Here is a 23945-nt window from a genome sequence, read left to right as displayed (position 1 = left end):
TATAGTATGCCTGGCTCTCAATGAGTAGTTGTCATACTTATTATTATGATACATTTTTTTTCTAAGAAAGATTTTAATGGTTATCAGAAAGAATCTGAGTTTTACTAATTTTCCTAGAGCCTAATTTGGGGTACCATTATAATTATTCTTAGGAAAAATAGTATTATCACAAAAATCATAGTGGCTTCTGTTTAACCATTTCATGTCTCACGAGAACGATGCAAAGGTAAAAGGGAGTAGGTTTCATAAGACTTTTTTAGCAAGAATGTGATTGATGACGTTGAATGTGAGGGGCAGCAGGGAGAAGAACAAGTACAGATACAGGGACCTATGCAGACAGACACCGAGGTGACAACTGACAAACACCTATGGAATAGATCCTATATTCTTGCAGCTGTAGGAAAGTTAGTACACCAGAATTTTACTTAAAGAGACTTAGAGGTATTGGTACCACATATTCATTCTGGCATTTTAGATGGCGTTTTCTTCTTTTCTATCCTGTGCAGACTATTAGTTTGGTTCTTCAAGTGTGCCTCCTATGTGCCAAGCTTTGTGCTAGACTCTGAGTGAAGAGATGAAGAAAGTAATTCTTGGCTTCAAGAAGTCCCTTGCCTGACCTGTCTAATGCTGTCCTCCTCTTTCCTTTATCCATTTCCTGGATCTTTTCTTACTGCTTCCAATAGAAAATATAGGAATTGTCTCTTTTTTGCTTTAGAACATATTTCCTTTGGAACTTTAGTATATTTTCTGGTATTCACTTTCATCAAAAACAAGCATATCACTGAAAAACAAATTTAAAAACTAACACGATGAAGAATTTTATCACAATTGTAATTAGAAATTTTATCTATCAGTGTAAAAAAATATAAATTACTTATATTTAATGTCAGGTTGGATATTTTTATAATAAGCTAATATTTAAAAAAATTTAGAATCTCAATTAAAAATTTAGTTTGTCTTCAGTGAACTTATTGTGTTCCTTTTTCAAATCTTGGTGTAATGCCTTCTTTCTTTGTCTGGGGATTGCCAAAAAGGATTGCTTATGTGGCTTTCATGCCCAAATAATTTCTGTGCCAAAGGAACAATGACAAATGCCACACAAGGGAAATGACATTTTCAGGTTTTTTAATTAATATAACGAGAGGAGAAGGAAGGCACTATTTTAACGCATTTAAATTTTAAATAAATATACAAAATAGATTAAATGAATGTAAATACATGACTCTAAAATTATTTAATTGACTCAGTTTTATTGGTATTCAGCATCTATAATAACAGCTAGCAGTAATTGAATACTTGTTATGTGCCCGGCACTATTCTAAGCTCTTTAAGTGTGTGCTTATAACAATCCCATGAGACAGATATCATTACCCCCACTTTATAGATAAGGAAACAAGGGCAGAGAGAGTCACTAACATCCTTAAGGGAACATAGCCAACAGAGACATGAGCCAAATCTGGACAGTTCTAATCGCTGTATTACCCTGGAATTGCTAAGTCCATTATTATTCAGGAGACAAAATCAGTAGCTGTTAGAAAAGTTACTAGCGTTTGATTAAAGTTATTAAAGTTTGCCATTGAATTTGTCACTGAATAGCTGGGTTGGATTTTAGAGAGAAAAGCATTATGTACTTAAAATATATTACAAACCTCATCTGTAAACATTGTCACATAATTTAAAAGATAATATTTATTATTTAAAATTAAACTGTCAGAAATCAGTTCTAAGTGGATCTAGTACATTGGTATAATTAGCATTAAGGTATAATTATTATATAAGATACAATCTAGTATAATTAGCATTAAGGTAAAGATTATTAAATAAAAACTGGTGTAATTATACTTTTGGGAGTCTAATAAAGCTGGCCTTGAGTACCTACCGCATATGAGGACCAAAAGACGGGGGGAAATCAATGATAATACTGAACTTTTGACTGGTTATTGGAAGAAATAGTGATAATATTTACTTCTTTTATTAATCGCAGAAGCACAGAGTAAGAGAGGCTTAGGTAAGGCAGTGAAGGCTTGAGCTTGAGGTGACTGAGATGGGGTGATGGAATGTTGGCAAAGCAGAGTGAAGAGAGTATCCCCTGGGGTGCAGAGTACCACCTGGGGTGGAGGCCGGAAGCCCGGGGCTCTGGGCCTGTCTTTGCTGGTCATTAGCAGGTTGACCTTTGGCCAAGGTACTTGACATCTCTTGGCCTCAGTTTCCACATCTGATGATCCTGAGGACATTAAGTGTTGTTCAAACTCTGTTCCAAACAGTCCATAGGATGCCATAGATTCTCTTAAGGGTACGTGGGGAGCAAAAGGCACCCCAGTCTAAGCAAACCTAAACAACTACACTTTTATATGTATTTGTGTTTTAGTTTAAACAATGTTTGATACCAGTGGATTTGGTGAGTGCCTCTCCCAGCTCCAAAATTCTCTGTCTCTTGGTCTGAAATACAAGTTTGGAATTTCCCAACAGGGATAGAAGTTGAATCTGCTGGAATAAGTGAAAGGACAGAGAGCTGAGACTGTGAGCCATTTAGTCCTGACTAGTTAGAAGTCATGACATTCAGAAGGTCTCAGCCTCCATGAGGACCCGTCCTTCACCGTGGGAGCCTATAATGATATTCCTTCGGGGATCGTTGCAGAAGTTTTCAGTTGTTTCTTAATTTTCTAACATCTTTCCAGGTTCCTTGAGGACTTCTTTCCATCCAGTTAAAAAATTTCTTTTATAAGTTGTTATCAGCTGGGCCCTGCGAATAAGTTGTCCTTTTCTTGTGCTTTCTTGCTTCTAAGAACTGTCTCGTCGGCTCTTGTATGTACACTTGCATACGTCTGTGTTTCCCATCCCTCTCCAACATTCTCCATTATTTCCTGCCCAGTCAACGCCAGATTTTATGATTCAATGTAAATACTGTCTTCAAAGGGTGATTGACTACATTCCAACCCCTTACAGAACAATGTTTTATTGCCCACTAAAATTCAGCTTGGCTGGCAAGTGTGGAATGGAACAATTTTGATTGGACTAAACAGCACTATGGTAAAGTATGTCTCCTAACCCAGGTCAAATTATTGCATAAGAAACCTGAGTGAATTATGTCATAAAAAACTCATTTGAGACTTGGGTATCTGCCTCTCACCCCCCACCACCCCCCAAATAAAACTGAAGACGTAGGTAAAACCAAGACTGGGAAATAAGTTTTCCAAAATAATCGTAACTGATTATTTCAAGTGAGTGAGAGAATATGTCCCCAGTCAAACTCTCTAATAGGACTACCAAGCCTCTAGGATTTTGACTTGGCCACCATTTTGTGGCCAAAGAACTTTGTAGAATGAAGTTCTTTGTAAAAATCTTCCTAGATGGGTAGCAAGTGGCTGCAGTGGAAGGTGTTAGGATGTAAAGGAGGGAGGAGAATCCGTAGTAACCTGGAGGAGATAGATGTTAGGGAGTAAGGTTTCCTTCCTCTGACCTTTAGCAGCATCCTCACCTTCGCAGTCCTTCCTGAGGAAGGAGCATGCCGATTCCTTCCATTGGCTGCAACGTGGCAGTTACGGCACATAGCACAGATGCCTGTTGGATTGCATCAAGTTTACATGGAGCATCAAGTTTTTTAAAAAATGAAATCATTGTAAATTCTGGCAGTTTTTATGGTATAATTAAAATGTCCAACAGGATACCTCTGGGAAACTAAATGCAGTTTTACTATTTATAGAGCCGGCAGAGGTAGTGTTTCTTGCCAACTTTCATATCTTATGACCTATAAATTGCTCTTAATAGCTAATCTGTCATCCCAGCTTCTCACACAAGAAAGCTTGTTTCCTTATTAATCTGCTAATTTGCATCTGCAAAGGACATTTTGAAAACATTAGTTTGAAAACATTGCTGGATTAATGCTGGGCATTATAAGTAATTTATCACCTGTGATAGCAATTCTTAGATCTAGGTAATAGATCTCTCTAACATTGTGCGATTCTTCCAACCCCAATATAATTTTTATAAAAATAATTATCATGAAAACTTCTCTGCTCCCACAGTACTAGAAAAGGCTGACAAGTTACCACGGAGAAGCTATAACTATCACTAGCCGTTCTCTAAGATCATAGTAACCGATTCAAAGCAACTCTTGCAACTATGGTACAGGATATGGTAGAAAGAATTCAGATGTGCACAAATTAGTCTCTTACCTTTTCAGTAACACCTGCAGAATACTCCTCCAACTCTAGGTTTAGGTATTGGGACAAATTGGTTAGATTGATTATAGTAAACCCAACACCAGTTATTGAGTATGAAAATGATTTAAGACTACTAAAGACCATGTAATTAAAATTTCTCCTGTATGTGTGATATTTAAGTCTCTTCTTCAGGCTGTGGCTGTGAATTGACGATTCTTAGAGATCCCATTTAAGGAAGCTTTCTCCCTGCCAAGAACCTCAATATTTACTATTTTTTTGATTTGTGTTTTGTTGATCTATTTTTTTTTCTATTTTAATCCAAGAAGAATTTGTGGGAGCAGGAAACAAAACATCAAAGGGAAGAAATCGGAGTAATAAGAGGATTAATGTCGTATCATAGGCTGAAGCCAGGGCAGAATTTGCACATATTATGGGATTATATCTGGCTGTTAAAGGGAAGCTCTGCAGCAAGCCATGTGCTTCCTGGTGACCTAAACAAAAGGATCAATTTGACCACTTATAAGATTCATATTTTTCTTAAGATAAAACCAAAGCAGCTGCTTGGTAGAAGCATTGAAATCTGAAAGAAATTTTCCATTGGTCCTTATAAAGATGACATTGGGTAATGTCCTCAACAATATAGATTATTGTTTTTTTAATTATTTTTGTCCATTTAATTTTGTATGACTATTGAATAAGCAACTCTAGACCATCATTTAACCTTTTATACAGAATGACTTTATCAGCTCAGTGCTGATTAAGGGTATATTTGCAGGCTATCATACACTCATTAAATAGGGAGTGTATGTCATGCAGGCCTGTAGGAAGTGTATAGGTCCTGCAGAGCATGGTTCAATCTTCTGTTTCTACAGGTTTATATTTGGGTGGCTACTCATTCCCCCTAAATAGGTCTGGAATTTGGGTTTATTACTACTAGTTAGACCCTTGTATCTGGGCAAATACAGGTTTTTAGAAACCAGCTAAGTTTTGGGTTTTAGTACCTAATTCTCCTCAAATTTAGTTTTTCTATCAATGCCTACAGTTTCATTATCCAGAAACCTATAGTAATTGGTAAAGGTCTAAAAATTTACTCATCCAGAAACATGGTAATTCAAATAATTGAACTACTAGATAGTGTTAACTATAATTGTGACAACTGGAAGGTGGAAATGATTAATTGATGCCCAGTACTGTGTTGGTCAGGCTAGGCCATGTTGTGCTGCAATGACAATACATCCCCAAATCTCTGTGGCTTAAAACAACAAAGGTTTATTTCTTGTGCCCACTAGATATTCATTATAGATCAGCCAGGGCTCTGTTCCCCATTGTCATGATTCTCTGATGGAGCAGTGTGTACCAAAGAGAAGAGAGAAGGTGGTGAAGCATGCTCTGGCTCCTAAAGCATCCCCTGGCTGTCATCCCATTTATTGGCCGAAGAAGGTCACCTAGCAGCTCATGCCTGACTTCATGCAGGCAGGGATGTGCACATTTACCTGCTTGGAAGGAGAGAAGCCAGCCAGCACATGTGTGAACAGCCTGAAAGATTACACTAACTGTTAGTAGGGTGTCTTATTTTATTCTAATTAGTTATTATTTTAGTTACGCATTTTGTTGTTGCTGCTGGGACTACTGATCTCCTTTCTTTTCATCTACTTCATAGAAATACATGAAAGTGCAATCTGATCATGTCAGTCCCCTGTTTAAACCTGTGGCTGTTATTGCCCCCTGGGCAGATTATAAAGTCTTCAGTAGAGGTAAACTGTGTGTAGTCAACTCAGCATGAGAGTAGAGTCTGAAGTATGTGGATCTGAATCCTGGCTTTGCTATTAATTGCATATTTTAGGGATGTCACTTATCTCTTTGAGTCTTATTTTATCTCACAAATGGATATAATAAGTATAACACATACTTAAGATGGTTGTTACAATGATGGAATGAAGCAGCTTGCATGCTTCAGATTTTACAAATTGATGGACAAAGAACTCATCCAAACCTACCTTTCCATTCTCCCCTCCAGCCACCGTTCCCACTCCCAGGTCTAAATAGCTTTCGCTTTCTAATCATTACACAGTCTGTCATACTTCCTGCGTTTGCTCATGCTGTTTCCATTTCCTAGAATGACCCACTTCTCCAATGAGGAAAAACTCCAATTTATTTTTTTTTAATTAATAGACTTCATTTTTAGAGCAGTTTTAGATTTATAGAAAATTTAGGAAATAGTCCAGATTCCTCCCTCTTCTCCACTCCGTTTCCCTGTCATTAGCATCTTGTAGTCGTGTGGTATATTTGTTACAATAACCAATACTGATATCTTATTGTTAACTATAAATCCCATAGTTTACATTAGGGTTCACTCTTGGTGTTGTACAGCCTACGGGTTTTGACAAATGTACAATGTCGGGTATCCACGATCATAGAATCATGCAGAATAGTTTCACTGTCCAAAATATACCCTCTGCTCCACCTGTTCATTCTTTCCTCCTGCCCTGCAACCACTCATCTTTTTTGTTCTCTATAGTTTTGCCTTTTCACATGTCATATAGTTGGGGGTCATACAGAATATAGTCTTTTCAGACTGGCTTCTTTTATTAAGCAGTATACATGTAAGGTTTCCTTCTTGTCTTTTCATGGCTTGATATATCATTTCCTTTTAGTGTTGAATTATTTATTGTAAGGATGTACCAGGGTTTACTTAATCATTCACCTATTGAAAGACCTCTTGGTTGCTTCCAGTTTTTAGCAATTATGAATTAAGGTGTTAAAGACATTCATGTGTATATTTTTGTGTGGACATAATTTTTCATTTCATTAGGGTAAATACCTGGGAGCATGATTTGGATTATATCACAAGTGTGTTTAGTGCTGTAGGAAACTTCCCAACCAACTTCCAAGGGGCTGTTCATTTTGAATTTCCACCAGCAGTGAATGAGAGTTCCTGTTACTCCACATCCTCACCAGCATTTGGTGGTGTCAGTTTTGTTATGGATTTCAGCCATTCTAACAGGTATATAGTGGTATCTCGTTGTTTTAATTTGCAATTCCCTAATGACATAAGACGTGGAGCATCTTTTCACGTGCTTATTTGTCATTGATATGTCTTCTTTGGTGAGGTGTCTGTTCAGATCTTTTGCCCATTTTAAAATTTGGTTGTTTGTTTTCTTATTGTTAAATTTGAAGATATTTTGTATATTTTAGATACAAATTCTTTGCCAGATATGTGTTTTACAAATATTTTCTCCCAACCTGTGGCATGTCTTTGTATTCTCTTAACAGTATCTTCTTCAGAGCAGTTTTTTATTTTAATGAAGTCTAAGTTATCAGGTTTTCTTTCATGGGTTATGCCTTTGGAGTTATATCTAAAACTCATTTCCAAACCCCAGATCCCCTCGATTTTCTCTCACGTTATCTTCTAGGAGTTTTATAGTTTTGAATTTTACATTTAGGTCCATGATTTAGTTCCAATCAATTTGCTCGAGAGGTGTAAGATTTAACTATAAGTTAAAGATTTATAGTTAAGATTTAACTATAGTATAAGACTGGGTATAATATAATATAAAATATAATATATAACATAACATAACATAACATAATATAATATAGTATAATATAATATAATACCAGGTCTTATATTAATTTTTGCTCCAAAAGACGCATTAGAGCTGATTGTCCGGCTAGGTCTTATTTTCGGGGAAACACGATATATGCAGGATATACCAATGATTCTAAAATACTCTGGGTAGAGAGTGGATTTTCTTCTATGTACATTTGCAGATGAGTAATATGCTTCAGCATATGAAGATGATAGCACTTCTCACTACAAGTGGGGCAACCTTGTGTTGTATTTTTTAAAGTTATGATAATGTAACTTCATGTTCTGTTTTCTGGTCATCTTCTACCACATCTTTGACATGATAAAGCTAAGTGAGAATTATCTTGGTTGAGGTAGAAAGAGAAATTAAAATCTAAAATTTTTGAGCATCTTCCTTGTGCCAAGTACTGAACCACACTCTTTACAAGTATTTTCTTATTTAGTACCTATCAAGGCACTATGAGGTAGTAATAGTCCCATTTTACAGATGAAGAAACTGAGGCTCAGGTGTTGCATAACTTGTGCAGTATCACATAGTTTGTCATTTGAACCCCTGATTCCAGAGTCTGTCCCTATTATTTTACATCCCTCTGCCTCTTGGGTTTTAGGTGGTTAACCCAGAACCTTGAGTTTGTGGACACGGAACTGGTAGGGAATACAAGGTGCATGTGGATTTGGGCAGTAAAAAAGAAAAACCATGTTTCTGGTACTTTTTCTAAATTACATGTGATTATAGTCAATCAGTTATATCAAATATTCTCTATATATGTATTTAATCCTCCCACAAAATATAACCCTTATGAAAAACACATACAATAAGGGGGAAACTGCTAGATGTGAAGGAAAACATGTTTAAGTCTTTAGAATAATGTTTAATGGTAGTGTCATCAATGTGGTTATAGTTTGGGCAGTTTACACTCTCTATTTTATGTATCAAACTAAAAGCCCTTAAAGGTGGTTTGAAAAAACAGGAGCAAATTTCCTTGTCTAGCTCCACGTCCCATGGAACCGGCTTGTCAGCTGTAGATCTTCCGCACCTATTCGGGTCGCAGAGCAAGGGGTGATGATTTCTGTGCACTGAGTCTGCAGCTGGAAATCATGCTTTGGCAAGAACATGAGTGATTTATGCATCTTGTAAAGAGAAAAGGATCGTCTTATTCCAACAAGATAGTTTGTTAGCGTAACCGTTTGTGTGCATTTTAGTATTCAAATACAGATGTTCCAAATGTTTCCACTGTGGGAAGCAGCTGCTGCTATTCTAGCACAAAAATCTCAGAGAGATTAATATACAAAGGCAGCGTGAACCTTAGTGGCAAATGCAGCATCTGCTTGAGGTGGGGCCTGTGATTCCCTGTAGGTAGTAGGTCTTCAGGTTCTCACTAACAGCCTGAAACCATGTCTCACATCTAAGTGTATTCTACAGGAACAGGAACAGAGACAAGTGATTAATTTGTAATGCACTTAGCTGACAAATATCCTCACATGTTACTTGCCCAGGGGCTGGAAAACACCGGACTTCATTTCCTATGGCAACTGATAGGGATATAGATGTTTGGTCATGACGTTCTCACTCGCCTTTACGAGCTTCTGCTTGGGAAGAGGGCTCAGCCCCGCCCGCCTGCAGTCACAAAACGTTCATCCACACCTTGCTGATGCATTCCCAGGGAGCTCTGCAGTTTACTCAGGATACTCACGGGCACTGCTTCATCTGATCCCACCCTAGCGCTGGGAAGTATGTACTCTGTCATTATTAACACAATTTGCATATAAAGTAAACACGGGTGAAGAAGTGAAGTGACACAGTTATGTACCCAGGGCCTCTGACTCTAAATCCTGTTCCATTCTTACACAACATCAAGCGGGCGCTCTAATTTCAGAGGCTGTGATGTGTGCTTCATAAATTATATCGTCCTTGCTAGAGACGCCGGTTTCCAGGACACCTGCCATGAAGCATCCTAGCCTAACAGCACTGCCTGGTAACCGAGGGTGCCAGGGGAGAGCTAATGCAGTAGTCCTCCCCTCTCTCCCTCACACCCAGAGGGGAAATGCCCAAATACTCCCTTTCTTCATGTTCAGATAGCTTCAGCAGATGAGCTCCTATGCCTCCCTGGCATTTGGAGAAATGAAGACCCAAAAGCATCCCGGGGCTGTCATTTGGAGTTGCCATAAACCAGAATTTCCTAAGAATAGGGCCGCCTGGGGTGTGGTGCCTGCCCCAGGCCTTATAAATCCATCCCCTGCAATGTTCAAGAGCCCATTGCTTCCAACCACATCTACTGTTTGGAACTGTTGAGTGAATTATTTATGGTTTACACATTTGACAGAGGTTCCTGGCTGAGTTTGAAAACACTCATGTCCTAGCTTATGGGACCTAGAAATGTCTGTCTAGAAAACCGAGGCTCGGAGAAGTTAAGTCTCTGAAGGTGCCCAGATCTAGTAAAGGGCAGTGCTCTTTCGAACCAAGTACATCTGATTCTAAGTTATACTAGCTCCATAGTCACAGGACACGTGCTTTACTTTGAGGGCAACAAAAATTTGCAGGTGGGAGGGTTTGTGGACTGTGCCCTGCTCCCCAGCCAGGCCTTGGTGGAGAAGAACCCCAGAGAGTGAGGTGGGGAGGGCCCACTAGAGAAGTAGAGACAAGAGGCTGAGTCCCTGGAAGACTCAGCAAAGGAGGAAGAGGGAGATTCTCGGGCAGAGGTGAGGAGTTGTAAGCAGAAGGCTCATGCACGGTGTGCTGACAGGAAGTCCTAACCTCTGGTTCTAAAGAGGCTCCCAAAGTGGGAGCCTGAGGCCAATACACGTCCAAGTGGCATGCTCTTTTGGTGACGTCATAGCTGCTGCCGCCAGACTCACATGCTACAGCATGGTGACTTGCATGGAATTGTTTCTGCTCTCTACCACTCAGGACAAAACAGAAAAAAAAAAAAAAAAGGAAATTTGTAAGTATTTAGTTCCTCTCTATTTTCCTAAAGCTTTTGTTGGAACATCTGTGAAATGATAAAAGCAACTTAAAATGATATGAAACCCTTTGCACATGTGCGAAGCTTCATGACGATGGTCAGCGTCTCAGTTATTTTGATCAAGAACAATTTCACAGGCAAAAGAGATTGGGTAGCAAACGTATTAATATTTTATTAAAATGCGACTAAAAGTGTTGTGAAGTACACAGACACAGAACACATCTCATAAGGAAATACCCTAACCCAGGGTGTGCAGATCCCTGTTCTTTTTATTCCTTCGCCTGGAGGCCCTGGCGACGATGACTTGCCTCCTTTCCACAAAGCCCACCCTTTGTTCTGCCGGCATCACGTGTGCATGTTAGGAAGAGGGGGCAACATGGAGAGAGGGGGCTACGTGGCTCCAGCTGTATGCACATTATGAAGGAAGGAAAGGGTAGGCAAGCCTACAGCTTGTAGAATGAAAAGAAGGGCAGAAAAAGCCCAGTGTAACTTCCCTTTTAAGTCTCTGCGGAGGAGGGAGAAACTAACGACGAGAATCTAAGGCTATATGCACTTGGTAAGATTATAGGACCCACATATCATCTCCTTTTTTATTTTTGTTGTTCCCATTTGATTCACTATACTGACACAGTCATTTTCATGAAAACTTATAACACAAAACGGGCTCATGTACTTTTCTTTAGGCAAGAAATGCATGAGTGACAAGCAGAATGAGGGGACTAGGAAGAGAGCATCTTTCTGTTTCTGTTCAGAGGCTGGGGTCCAAAGAGCCTCTAGGCAAGAAAACCAAAGCTGGAAGAGCCAATGTGGTCCTGAAAAGGGGGTGATGAGGCCCAGTGGGGACCACCCCATTCAGAGGTGGAGGTTGTAACCCGCCGGTTGTTTACCTCTAGGGCTCATCTAGACCTAAGCCCTCCCCAGTAACCAGCACTGATGAAGTCACGTTGAGGGAACAAAGACAGGAACAGGGTCCTCCAGTGGGCCCTTAGTCGCAAGGTGGCCAGTCGCCCTAAGTATCTGCCTTACCATGAATGTGTCCATTTGCTTTGGGAGAAGACAAGCCTAGAGAAATGCTCAGGAGTGCAAAGAGCCAAGCATGGTTTTCTCCTATGAATTTGCTACACTGTATTATATGTAGTAATTAATTTTGGTTTGCTTCAACATTTTCTTACACTGCAGAGGTTAATAGCTATCAACAGAGCCATGATATCATAATATTAGAAATGTCAGTGTCTTTCAGATGCTACGTGGAATACAACCTGTTTCTGTGAGATTAGGTATTGAAAGTTACTAATTAAATTACCATTGTCTTTTATTAGGAACTTTCTGTTTGGATGTGCTCCTTTTCAGTTCTGCATACGTCTGTGAACCACTGATAGAAGTTAGGAATTGGATTGAATGCTTACAGGCAATCTCTGTCACATTCTATCTGCTGAAACGAAGCCGAACCGTTTTCTGATGTGCTTTCATGTCTCTGCCTTACTCTTTTTCTCCAGGCAGCTTCATCAGCCCTGAGCAGCCTGGGCCACGTGTACACAGCCATCGGAGACTACCCCAACGCCCTGGCCAGTCACAAACAGTGTGTTCTCCTTGCCAAGCAATCCAGAGACGAGCTTTCCGAAGCCCGAGAGCTCGGCAATATGGGGGCCGTGTACATCGCCATGGGGGACTTTGACAATGCTGTGCAGTGTCACGAGCAGCATCTGAAGATAGCCAAGGACCTGGGTAACAAGCGCGAGGAGGCCCGGGCCTACAGCAACCTGGGCAGCGCCTATCACTACAGGAGGAACTTCGATAAGGCCATGTCTTACCACAACTACGTGCTGGAGCTGGCACAGGAGTTGATGGAGAAGGCCATCGAGATGCGGGCCTATGCTGGCCTGGGCCACGCTGCCAGGTGCATGCAGGATTTGGAGAGAGCCAAACAGTACCATGAGCAGCAGCTGGGCATCGCTGAGGACCTCAAGGACCGGGCGGCCGAGGGGCGAGCGTCCTCCAATCTGGGTAAGGGCAGAATTGCTTGCAAGACCCAGGCTCAGTGCCATGGGCTGGAAATAGCTGGAATAGCCCACTGTCTTTTACAGAAATCTGTGTGTTTATATTCAGAAGAGTCTCCCAGGGTGTGTGTTGTATATTTCCTTCAGATAGATTTCCTTGGAGCCCGCCTGCTCTAAATCACGTGATCCTTCCTGTCATCACGGTGCTCTAAGGATTAGAACTCTGAATTACTGGAAAAACAAAACACCCCAACCTTTTAATCTGTCTAGAGAGAAGAGAGACCAGATTTATCTAATTAGAGAGAAGGGGAATGAAATAAAGATATAAAGAGCTATGTTTGGTTTAAATGAAAGAGAAGCCGCTAGGAAGTCGTCAATGAAAGAGAATTTGAGAGGATTTTTGTTTAAAGGGATTTCTTTACTTGGTGACTTTAACCCCACAGGAAATGTATTTCTCCTTACAGTATGTGTATTCACATATGATATTTATAGTTTTAGTACAAATGCAAAATTATTTTTTGAAAGATCTATTTAAATAAGATAGATTTGCACTGTTTTACTAGTACTTGGTTACAATTAAGACATTTATAAATTTGGGGGAATTTATATGTAATGGTAAGAGACAATAGATGTTGTTAACTGGCTACTTTTTAGAAGCTATTGTTATCTTGTCTCTGTACCCAAACAGATTTGGGTTCATACTGAATGGAAGTATAAGCTAACTCATCCCTGTGCTTGGAGCCCCCTGGTCTGTCCTGTGTCCACAGGGACCCGGGGGGTGGGGGGGACAGGATAAGGAAAAGGCGACTTTATTGGTATTAATATGTGCTTATCAGATATTAGTAGCAGCAGGATATAAAAACCAGCCTCTTTTCTTATGTGACCTACAAAACCAAGGCTCCTGATCTCAATATAATTTTAGCACTACTCCTCCCTCCCCACACCTCTGTTTATTGTAACCATGTGTTTTGTGAGTATGGGTGTTAGAAAATGTCTTGCAGATCCCCGGAGATGACTCTGAAGATGGTACTGAGATCAGAATGAGAGTCTAGAGCGTCTGTAAGGACCATAGAAATAAGCTCTTGGCATTATATATTCCTTCAACAGATTACAAGCATTTATTGAGTCATTACTATGTGCTGAATCCTCCGATAGTTGCCTTAAGGGATAGAGAAGTGGCCTCTCTGAGAGACAGTGTTAATAATGTCATATTGCTGTGAAATCCTACAAGAGAGACCCTGAGGGTTGGGAATAACCTAGAAAGCTCTGGGGGGGGGGGGAGATTAGACTGGGTGGACCTTGCAGAACAAATGAGGTTTGGTCCGGAATGGAATGGCATTGATGGTAAGGGATATGTGAAGGAAGGGATGAGACTCAATAGGTTGGCTTATCTGAGAGATGGGAGCAGGATTAGCCTTCAGGAATGTGCTAGAGGGTGGTAGAAGATTAGTGTGAAAACTAGGCGAGGGATTTACTCTTGAAGGTTTTGAAATGTAGGAGTAAGAAGACAGACTAGATATTTAAGGAAAACAAGTCCATCAGTGGCACGGAGGGTAGATTGCCGGGCTTAGAAACTGGAGTTTAGACGGCTGTGCATATTGGACTGTTCACATTATCATCTTGTATTAGTTTGGGTAAATTGTATTTTCTAAAGACTTTGTTTATTTCATTAAATTATTGAATTTATTGGCATAAAGTTGTTGATACTATTTCCTTATTTTCCTTTTCTATGCTGTTAGGATTCATAGTGTTACACTCTCTTTTGTTTCTGTTATTGGTAGTTTGCGTTTTGCACCTTGTATCACCCTCTTTTTCTGGATCATTCTAGCTGGAGATTTATCAATTTTCTTGGTCATTCTTATTAATTTTTTGTTGCTTGTCTGTTTTTTATTTCATTTATTTCCAGTCTTATTTTTAATAATTTTCTTGCTCTTTTAAGCATTTTATTTTATTTTTATTAGTTTCAGGTGTACAAAACAAGATAATGATTAGAACAGTGGTTAGGCACTTATATAATTTATGAAGTGATCCCCCTAGTAAGTCTAGTATTCATCTGATACCGTACATAGTTTTTACAACATTATTGACTATGTTCCCCATACTGTATTCACATCCCCATGACTGTTTTGTGACTACCCATTTATATTGCCTAATCATTTTCTTCTTGCTTCTTACTGTGGGTCCTCTTTCTAGATTCTCAAGGTTGAACCTCAGATCATTGATTCTAAGATCTTTATTCTTTCTAATATATGAGTTAGCATTTAAAAATATATATAATTTTTTCTAAAAACTGCTTTAGCAGCATCCAAAAATTTTTTATGTATTATGTTTTTACCTTCATTGGTTTAAAATATTTTCTAAAATCATTGTGATTTCCCTGTAAACCCTGTTATTGACAAATGTTGTTTAATTTTAAAATACGTGGGATTTCCTAGATACTTTATTGTTATCAAATTTAAGTTTAATTTCATCATGGTCAGAAAACATATTTTGTACCATTTCAATGGGTATAATGCTCTATAGATGTCAGTTAGGTCAAAGTTATCTTTGTCTTTTAAATTTTTTGTCTAGATGTTCTGCCAGATTCTAAGAAGGAAGTTGTTAAAATCTCCAACTATTATTGTGGACTTGTTAGTTTTTTTGTTTGATTCCGTGGAACATGACTTCTGTACTTTGAAGCTCTCTCATTGGGTGAATATTCATTTATGATCGTTTTGTCTTCCTAGCAGATTGGCACTTTTATCACTATGAAATATCCTTTTTTATCATTGGTCATACCTTTTTGTCTTGAAGTCTACTTTATCTGATACCAATATACACATTTCTACCTTTTTATGCTTACTGTTTGTGTGGTTCATCTTTTTCTGTCTATTTACTTTCTATTTCTGTGTTTTGATATTTAAAGTTTGTTTACTACAGATAATGTCTATTTAGGTATTGCTTTTTTATTGGTTTTGATAATTATAGCCTTTTAATTGAAGAATTTCATCTATTTAACACTTAATGTAATTACTGATATTATTGGATTTAAGTCTATCATTTTACTATTGGTTTTCTATTTGTCCCATTTATATTTTGTTCTCTGTTCTTTCCTGCCTCGTGCGGATTAGTTCAGTCATATAGATTTTGTTTTAATTTGACTGTTTGCTTTTTAGCTCTACCTCTTTGTAATATTTTTTGGTGGTTGCTTTAAGGATTACATTATGTATCTTTAACTTTTCATAGTCTACTTTAAGCTAAGATCCTACCACTTTCGGTGAAATATAAGTACCTTACAACTTTATGGTTCCATTTACTCTCCACTCCCTGTGCTTTATGCTCTAGTTGTGACATATTATTACACCTAAGTTCTTTTTAAACTCCTTAATAAATCTTTTTTTGTATTAAATAGTTACTTTAAAGAATTAAGAGGAAAAGCGTTTCCTCTTTATACACTTACTTATCATTAATTACCACATAATATTAACGTATTCTTTCCTAAGCATCTGAGTTTCTATCTGGCATCACTTCCCTTCAGGCTACAGAACTCCATGTAGTATTTCTTGTGGTGCAGGTCTGCTAGTGATAAATTTTCTTCATTTTTGTTTACTTTAAAATGTCTTTATTTCACACTCATTCATGAAGGCTTATTTGCTGAATATAGAATTCTAGGTTGATACTGTTGGTCTTTTTTTTCTTTAAGCAGGTTAAAGTAGTCTTTTCAATGTCTTTTGGTCCCCATTATTTCTGATAAAAATCAATGGAATTAATAAGCTGTATCACATGTGCTAATTTTTTTCGTGACTGCTTTCAAGATTTCCTCTAACTTTGGTTTTCAGCAGTTTAACTATGCTATGCCTAAATGTGGCTTTTTGGGGTATTTTTTCTTCCTCTGGTTCTTCCAGCCTTTGAATCTGCAGATATATGAGGTCTGACAATTACGTTCACAAACTTGTTGCAACACTGTTGCTAACCTTTTTTGCTATCAGAGGGATTATTCATTATGAATTTGTATCAACTGGACAAACAATTCACCAAGTTTACTATCTGGAAGTGCTGAAAAGTCTGCGTGAAAAAGTTAGACGACCTGAACTTTTCGCCAACAATTTGTGGCTCTTGCATCACGACAATGCACCAGCTCACACGGCACTGTCTGTGAGGGAGTTTTTAGCCAGTAAATAAATAACTGTATTGGAACACCCTCCCTACTCACCTGATCTGGCCTCCAATGACTTCTTTCTTTACCTGAAGATAAAGGAAATATTGAAAGGAAGACATTTTGATGACATTCAGGACATCAAGGGGAATACGACGACAGCTCTGATGGCCATTCCAGAAAAAGAGTTCCAAAATTGCTTTGAAGGGTGGACTAGGCTCTGGCATCAGTGCACAGCTTCCCAGAGGGAGCACTTCGAAGGTGACCATAGTGATATTCAGCAATGAGGTATGTAGCACTTTGTCTAGGATGAGTTCACAAACTTAATTGTCTGACCTTGTATATCTTCCCTCAAATTTAGGAAATTTTAACTTATTTTTTAAAAAATATTTCTTCTTGCCCATTCCTTCTCTCCTCTATTTATGAGACTCTGCATTATTTTAGACCTTTTGGTATTTTCCTGTCTACTACTGAGGCTCTGTTAGTGTTTTTAATCTTTTTCCTATGTGTTCTTCAGGTTTGAAAATATCTCTTAATCTGTCTTCAAGTTCACTGACTTTCTTTTGTCATCTCCAGTCTTCTGTCAAACCCATCCAGTGATGCAGAGTTGGGGATTCCCTAAGACCATTCTAACTTCTTACATCAATTGCAAGCAGGGGTCCCCAAGACCACCCTCACGTATAGTAATTCACTAGAAGGATCCACAGAATTCACTGAAAGTGGTTATACTTACAGTTACGATTTATTACAATGAAAGGATATAGATGAACATCAGCCAAAGGAAGAGCAACATGAGGTGGAGTCCAGGAGAGTCCCAAGCTCGTAGCTCCCAGCTGCGTTCTCCCAGTGGAGTCATGGACAGTGCTAGCTCCTCCAAGCAATGACGGTGACAGTATGCATATGGTTTTGTCATCCAGAGAGGCTCGCTTGAGCTTTGGTCTCTAAAGTTTTTACTGGACATTGGTCACATGGATACAGTCGAACACCTGTGGGTGATCTTAGTTTAGAGCCGCTTTGGAGGTTGGGCCAAAAATCCCTGCCATAAATCGCGTTGTTAGCAACCATCGACATTCTGGCCTGGCCAATACCCTCCCATAAACAAAGGCAGGCCATTCGAAGGACTTCGAGATTGCCTTCCAGAGCTGAGTATAAAGGTCAGACCTCTCTTTGGGCTAAGTTAATTCTTTACTGCATAAGTGAACTTTAAATTTCAGATGTATATTGTATTTTTTATTTTTTATTTTTTAGCTCTAGATTTTCCACTTGGTTCTTTTAATTAAAATTTCTGTTTTTCTGCTAAGATTTATATGTTTATTCATTACATGTATATTTTCTTATACATAGCTGAACCCAGTTATTACAAAAGCTTTTAAACCTTTTCTGCTAATTCCATGTCGGCCTTCTCAGAGTTGGTCCCTAGAGACTGCCTGTTGTTGATGTAGTTTTGTAACAGCCTGGTTGAGTTATAATTCACATACCATACAATTTACTCATTTAAAGTGGATAATTCAGTTGTGTTTAGTATAGTCACCGAGTTATGCATTGATTGCCTTTTGTATTATTAGTCACATATTATTTTGTTTGTGTATCCTATATCCAGTAATATGGGATTATATCCCATATTAATGATATTTTATAGTATGTGAATGATACTTTATAGAGATTCTGGATTCTGATATACTTCTCTTAACAGTATTGATTTTGTTGTTGTTTTACTAGTTAACTTGCCTGAATTCAAACTCTAAATTCAGTCCTCCCTGTGGTGCGTGGCAGTTGAAATCTCTGTTTGGGTCTTTTACTTGCTTGTTTTATGCATGTATGTATGTATGTATGTATGTAGTATGTATTATTGGGGGGGGGTGTCTTTTAGCTTTAACTGGCTGCTTAGATTCTGCCTTGCACAGGCATATTTCAGGAGTTAGAGAGAAAGATTCAGGTAGAATTTATATTCAGAATTCAAGGCTCCCCACTGTGGCTTTCTCTGGGATTTTTTCCCTCTGGTTCTTCAAGTCAGTAAGACTTTCTACCTGAGTTTTTAGCCTCACCACATGATATTAATTGGGGCTTGCCCTGGGTTGGAGGGGGGTGTGTGCTCTCTGGCATTTTAAAACTGAGAAACTTACCCAATGTCATTCTCTTCTTCAGATGGTCAGCTGCAGCCCCCCTGCCGTGTCTCAGTGCTTGTGGTGGCACTTCAGTGCCTTTAGGTGGCTCTGTCCCCTGAGTCCTCGATGCTATTTCTCCCCCCTATTCCCCTAGACTTCACAGTTGTTATCTGTAGGAGAGGTGGTCTGAAGGAGCTACTCCTCTATTACTAGAACCAGAACTCCTCCTATTCATTTTTAACCCAGTGCAATTTTCAGCGCTCCTTTTGTCCCCTGAAAAAGATCAACAGTGAACTCCTCCTCGTGGCTGAATTTTGAGGTCTTTTGACAGTTCTAAATGTCCCTAATCAGTATGCAGCATTTGGAGTGCTTTACTAACCGTTCCTTGAAATTCTTTCCTCTTCTAGTTTCTGTGAAGCACACTGTCCTAATTTTCTTCTTGGCTGCTCTTTCTGTACCTTCTTCACTGGCTGTTTTGTCCCCCCTTTAAAAAAGAAAAAAGAACAATTTTTAGAAGTTATAAAAGTGGTACTTACTTTTATTTTTTAAAAAATTCTTGTAGTACAAAAGTGTATAAAGTAGAAAAAAGAGATCCATCTCCTTACAATTTTTACCTTCTTCCATCCACTCCTTATAGTTAACTACTGTTAACAATTTGGTTAGAATAGTTTTACTATGTATTCATACATAGACACATGGCAGTATAACTATATATGTAAATATACACGTGTGTACACGTTGTTCCTTTTTTAAAACTTGTATCAGTAAACACACACACACACCACGTACACATATATATACACACACACGGTGCCAAAAAAATGCATACACATTTTAAGAAAGGAAAAAAACTGTATTAAAATTAGAATACCCAATATATACCAATAACAAAAGATGAATACAAGTCATGTTTGACTTCTGCAATTACAAGAGGTGCTCAAAGTGGTTCCCATCAGCATCCAGACACTTCTGATGACGGCGAACTACTGCTTGAGCAACATTGACCAAAGTGTCCACTCGTATACTTTTTTTGGCACCCCTGGTATATATATATTTTTCTGTAGACTTTATTTTCCTATTCTGCCTTCTCTCTTACACGTCCCTTTGTGTCATCACTCACTACATTAATTTAATTTAAATGACCTACATTAATTTAAATGACCCCTTTACATTGTATTGACATTTGTTAAATGTAGGAGTTCTTGTGTTTTGTTTCTTCATCCTTTTCTGTTCTTTCTTTATAAATCTCCCTTTATAATTTTCACCACCATACCTTCAACTGCTACTTCAATGTACATTATTTCTAAATCTGTATTCACCAGCTCTGACCTCCTGCCTGAGCACCATTGCACATTTCCAAACGTCTAGTGGATACCCCATCTGAGTGTCATGGCGATTTGTCAAAATTAGCGAGTCCAAACATGAAATATGTTTTTGTTAAATTAACTGCTTTCCCTAGATTTCCTAATTCTGTTGATGACAGCTCCACCTCTAGCCCTATGAAGCAAACTGTTATTATTCCTGATCACGGGTGAGGATCCAGAGATTAACAAACGTTTGTGACTCACCCAAGATCATAGAGTAAGAGGCAGAGTCAGGGCTAGACTTCAGGCCGGTGATTCCATGTCCATAGATCTTCCACGATCTGTGGAAGTTCCCACTAGAATGGTGGATTCCAGTGGGAGCCATGCTAGGATTACCTGGCATAGGGCTAAAAGCCAAGGCCAGTTTCCTTTAAGTTTCCTACAAGTTTCCTTCTTGTGCACCTACCCACTCCCCACCCCAACCATGCACAGGAAGATGAAAATGAGAAGCACCGCTAGAAGGGGCTATAGGTCACCTTGAAGCAGTGGACCCTGCTTGTGCCCAAGACAGCAAATGTTCGAAGAGAAGTATAGGCACTATCAGGATGGAACTGTTCTTCTTTTTCTCCTGGAGAATCTAGTGTCTATTGATTACTTGCACCAAGTCTAGACACTTTGCACACATTATTTCATTTTATCCTCACTACAAAGCTGTGTGGTAGGCACAGAAGTCAAGTTAGTGGCCCAGATTCATACAGTTTATAAGCAGCAGAAGCAAGATCCAAACCCAAGTCAGCCTGCTCTCTTCTACAGCCCACAGGCCCACTCTGAGCCCTACAGATTTATAGAACAATTAGTTCTTCTGCTTGAGAAGCATAGACGAGACTACACAGATTGTCAAAGTCTAATAATGTCTATGATATAGGAAGCCAAACCACATCCCAGCTTTTCATTCAAAGCAGTTCCTATTAAGGGTCATGAAAAGGGAACATATAAATATAAATTTAAAAAGAGAAAGTGTCCTAGAGTCTGAAACAGATTTTTCCAGACATCTGAAAAAGAAAGGAACAAGAAAGTGCTTTCCATGTTTGAAATGAGAAATGGAGAGCATCAACCGAAACAGGAGATTTTCCTGATGGAGCAGCGGAGGACTTGCAGAAAATGATTCAGACTCTCATTAAGGTTATGACATGCACGTCCTGCGCTGTGGCCCACACCTATCAGTGCCTAATAAATATTAATAATATTTGTTCTCTCCTTTAGGTCAAGATTTGTTACCCTGCTTGTCTAGACGTGGCTATTTAAAAGGAGCTGTGATTTGCTTACAGATACAGCGCGTCGGTAAACATGTGAGCAGGAACAGACGGGGCAGTAAATCTTGGTCAGAGCCGCACTTTGGACTGTTGCAGGAGAGGCTGCAGAAGTGTTGTTGGAATAATGAAGTGGATCCTTGCTGCCAGGTCCCAGAGTTCCGTCTCCAGCAGGCAGAGTCTAGCAGTAAATTAGCTTATGTTTCAGCTTGGCAGTTGGCACTTGGTTCATTTGTAGATGCTAATTGTAATCTGATGTTATCAGCAGCAGGTAATTGAAATGGGCTTGATGAATTACTTAATTTCCTTTAATAGCTGAGTCTTCAAGAACTGAATAAAGAAGATAAGGTGATCAGGAGGAAAATACAACAGCTCTGTCTTTCTAATTAGTGCTTGGAGGTTTTTCTTCTTTACACAAATGATTATGAACATGTGAGGCTGAATAGGTTTATGAGTCAAAAGCCCCCGTGGGGGCATTTCCCATTAGGCAGCCGGGTCCTGAGCATTGATAACACTTCGGTTAGGACTTCAGAAAGGAACACTTGAGTGATCACCGTGGAGAGCATTCGTTTCTGAACACGACTTGGTTTTCCCAGACGTAGGTGGGCACTGCCTGCCGGGGGCACGGCCACTTTGGCGCTCACCCAACCTTCAGCCTCTCTCCCGTGGCCGTTTTCTGTGAGCCACGCTGCCTGGCACCGTGCAGTGGGGCCCCACAATGATGTTAGTTGCTGGCTCCTGCCACCCACACCTGCCTGCACCTAAGTCTTCCCATCTGTAGCAGCTCCTGGGTAGCCCTCTGCTTTGCCAGCAATGGTGGGTGCAGATGTGGCCCTGAGTCCTGCCATCTGTGCTGGACGCTGCCTATTGGAACTATGCCACGTGACTGCGATGAGCTTTGGGGTCTTTCTTCTGGAATCATTTGGCTCTGCTCTTCGTCTCCTGTTTGTTCCTTAAGGAATCCCTCTGTTGTGGGGCAGCTTTGGAGGAATTTACTTTTGGCTGATTTTTTTGAGAAAATCAAAATAGCAGAAAATGTAGAGCATCAGAATTCGGTCCCTTAGATAGACATGTGGAGCAGATACAGCAAGTGATTCTTCACATAACCTCTGTGCTTCTCCTTCATGGTGAGTTCTGTTTAAAGAACTGTTGTTAGAGGTAAAGACTCCAGGTCTCTAAGCCACCACCACGACGGGGGCAGTGAATGCCTTTGATGGTAAATGCGTTGCAGGGATTCTGGTAGTATTTTACTTCTTGGTCTGAGCAGGCGTTACATGGCTGTGCTCATCTTGTGATTATTTGTTGAATTGTATGCTTAAGATTTTGTGCCTTTCTGACTATATGTTATACTTTAATTAAAGGTGTACTTTTAAAAGCACATTGTCCTCTAGGCCAGAGTAGCATTGGAATGGTATGCCTTTCTTGATCCCATCCATGCCCATGGCTTTCACCACCAAAAACCAGCCCCCCAAAGCCAGACCTCATTCTGACAGACATATATCTACTCTTGCTTCCTAAACACCTCCATCTGCCCCAGATAAGCCTCTTTCCAAGTCTGTGATTTCATGTTGTGTATTTCCGCTTTCTGAGAATGACAACCCAATCTCAGTGCCCCACCTAGAAATCTCCAAGTTACCTGGGATCCTTACCTCCTTCCCTCAGCCATCATTAGAAGCTTGGAATTTTCACCCCCACCCCATCACCAAGAGAGGAGAGAAGGGCTGGAAATGGAGTTAATACTTGGTCATGAGGAAGCCTCCATAAAATCCCAATAGGAGGGGTTTGGAGAGTGTCCAGGTTGGCAAAAACATTCACGTAGTAGGAGCGGGACGTACCCCAACTTCACCGGGACAGAAGTTCCTGCACTCAGGACCCTTCCATAGCTCACCCTATGTATCTCTCCATCTGGTTGTTCATCTGTATCTTTTATCATATCCTTTCGTAAACTGGTAAAGGTGTTTCCCTGGGTTCTGTGAGCTGTTCTAGCAAATTAATTGAATCTGAAGATGAGGTCATAGGAACCTCTGATCTGTAGCCAGTTGGTCAGATGATAACCTGTGCCTGCAAGTGACATCTGAAGTGGGGGTCCAGTGGGGGGCAGTCTTGTGGGGGGGGCTCTGCCCTTACCTGTGAGATCTGACACTGTCACTGGGTAGAGTGTCAAAACTGAGTTGAATTGTAGGACACCGGCTGGTCCTGGAGACATGCTTGGTGATCAGAAGTGTCAGAAGAGAAGTGTTCTGTGTGAGTAGTAAAGGAGATTCACAGGAAAGAAACAGTAGGGAAGAACCAGGTTTTTCCTTATATAAGAAAGAAAAAAACGGAGTTTTTCTGTTTACATCTGCAATATTTATTTTTTTAACAACCCTCAACCTTCAA

The 23945-nt window shown here is 39.6% G+C and overlaps 1 protein-coding gene across 3 annotated transcripts in view; it reads left to right on the top strand.

Annotated features, from left to right (window-relative positions):
- Window positions 1–23945, top strand: part of TTC28 (tetratricopeptide repeat domain 28) — a 617832-nt gene that overhangs the window by 429512 nt on the left and 164375 nt on the right. For all 3 annotated transcript variants that reach the window (XM_081037616.1, XM_081037615.1, XM_081037617.1), the window contains one exon: window positions 12212–12719. In XM_081037616.1, the coding sequence (XP_080893742.1) occupies window positions 12212–12719 (508 nt within the window). The remainder of the gene's footprint in view (window positions 1–12211; window positions 12720–23945) is intronic.

This window comes from Rhinolophus hipposideros (assembly GCF_964194185.1).
Source record: "Rhinolophus hipposideros genome assembly, chromosome: 24".
Taxonomy (NCBI): domain Eukaryota; kingdom Metazoa; phylum Chordata; class Mammalia; order Chiroptera; family Rhinolophidae; genus Rhinolophus; species Rhinolophus hipposideros.
Note: the sequence above shows the minus strand (reverse complement) of the source record. Positions and strands in the feature narration are given on the sequence as shown.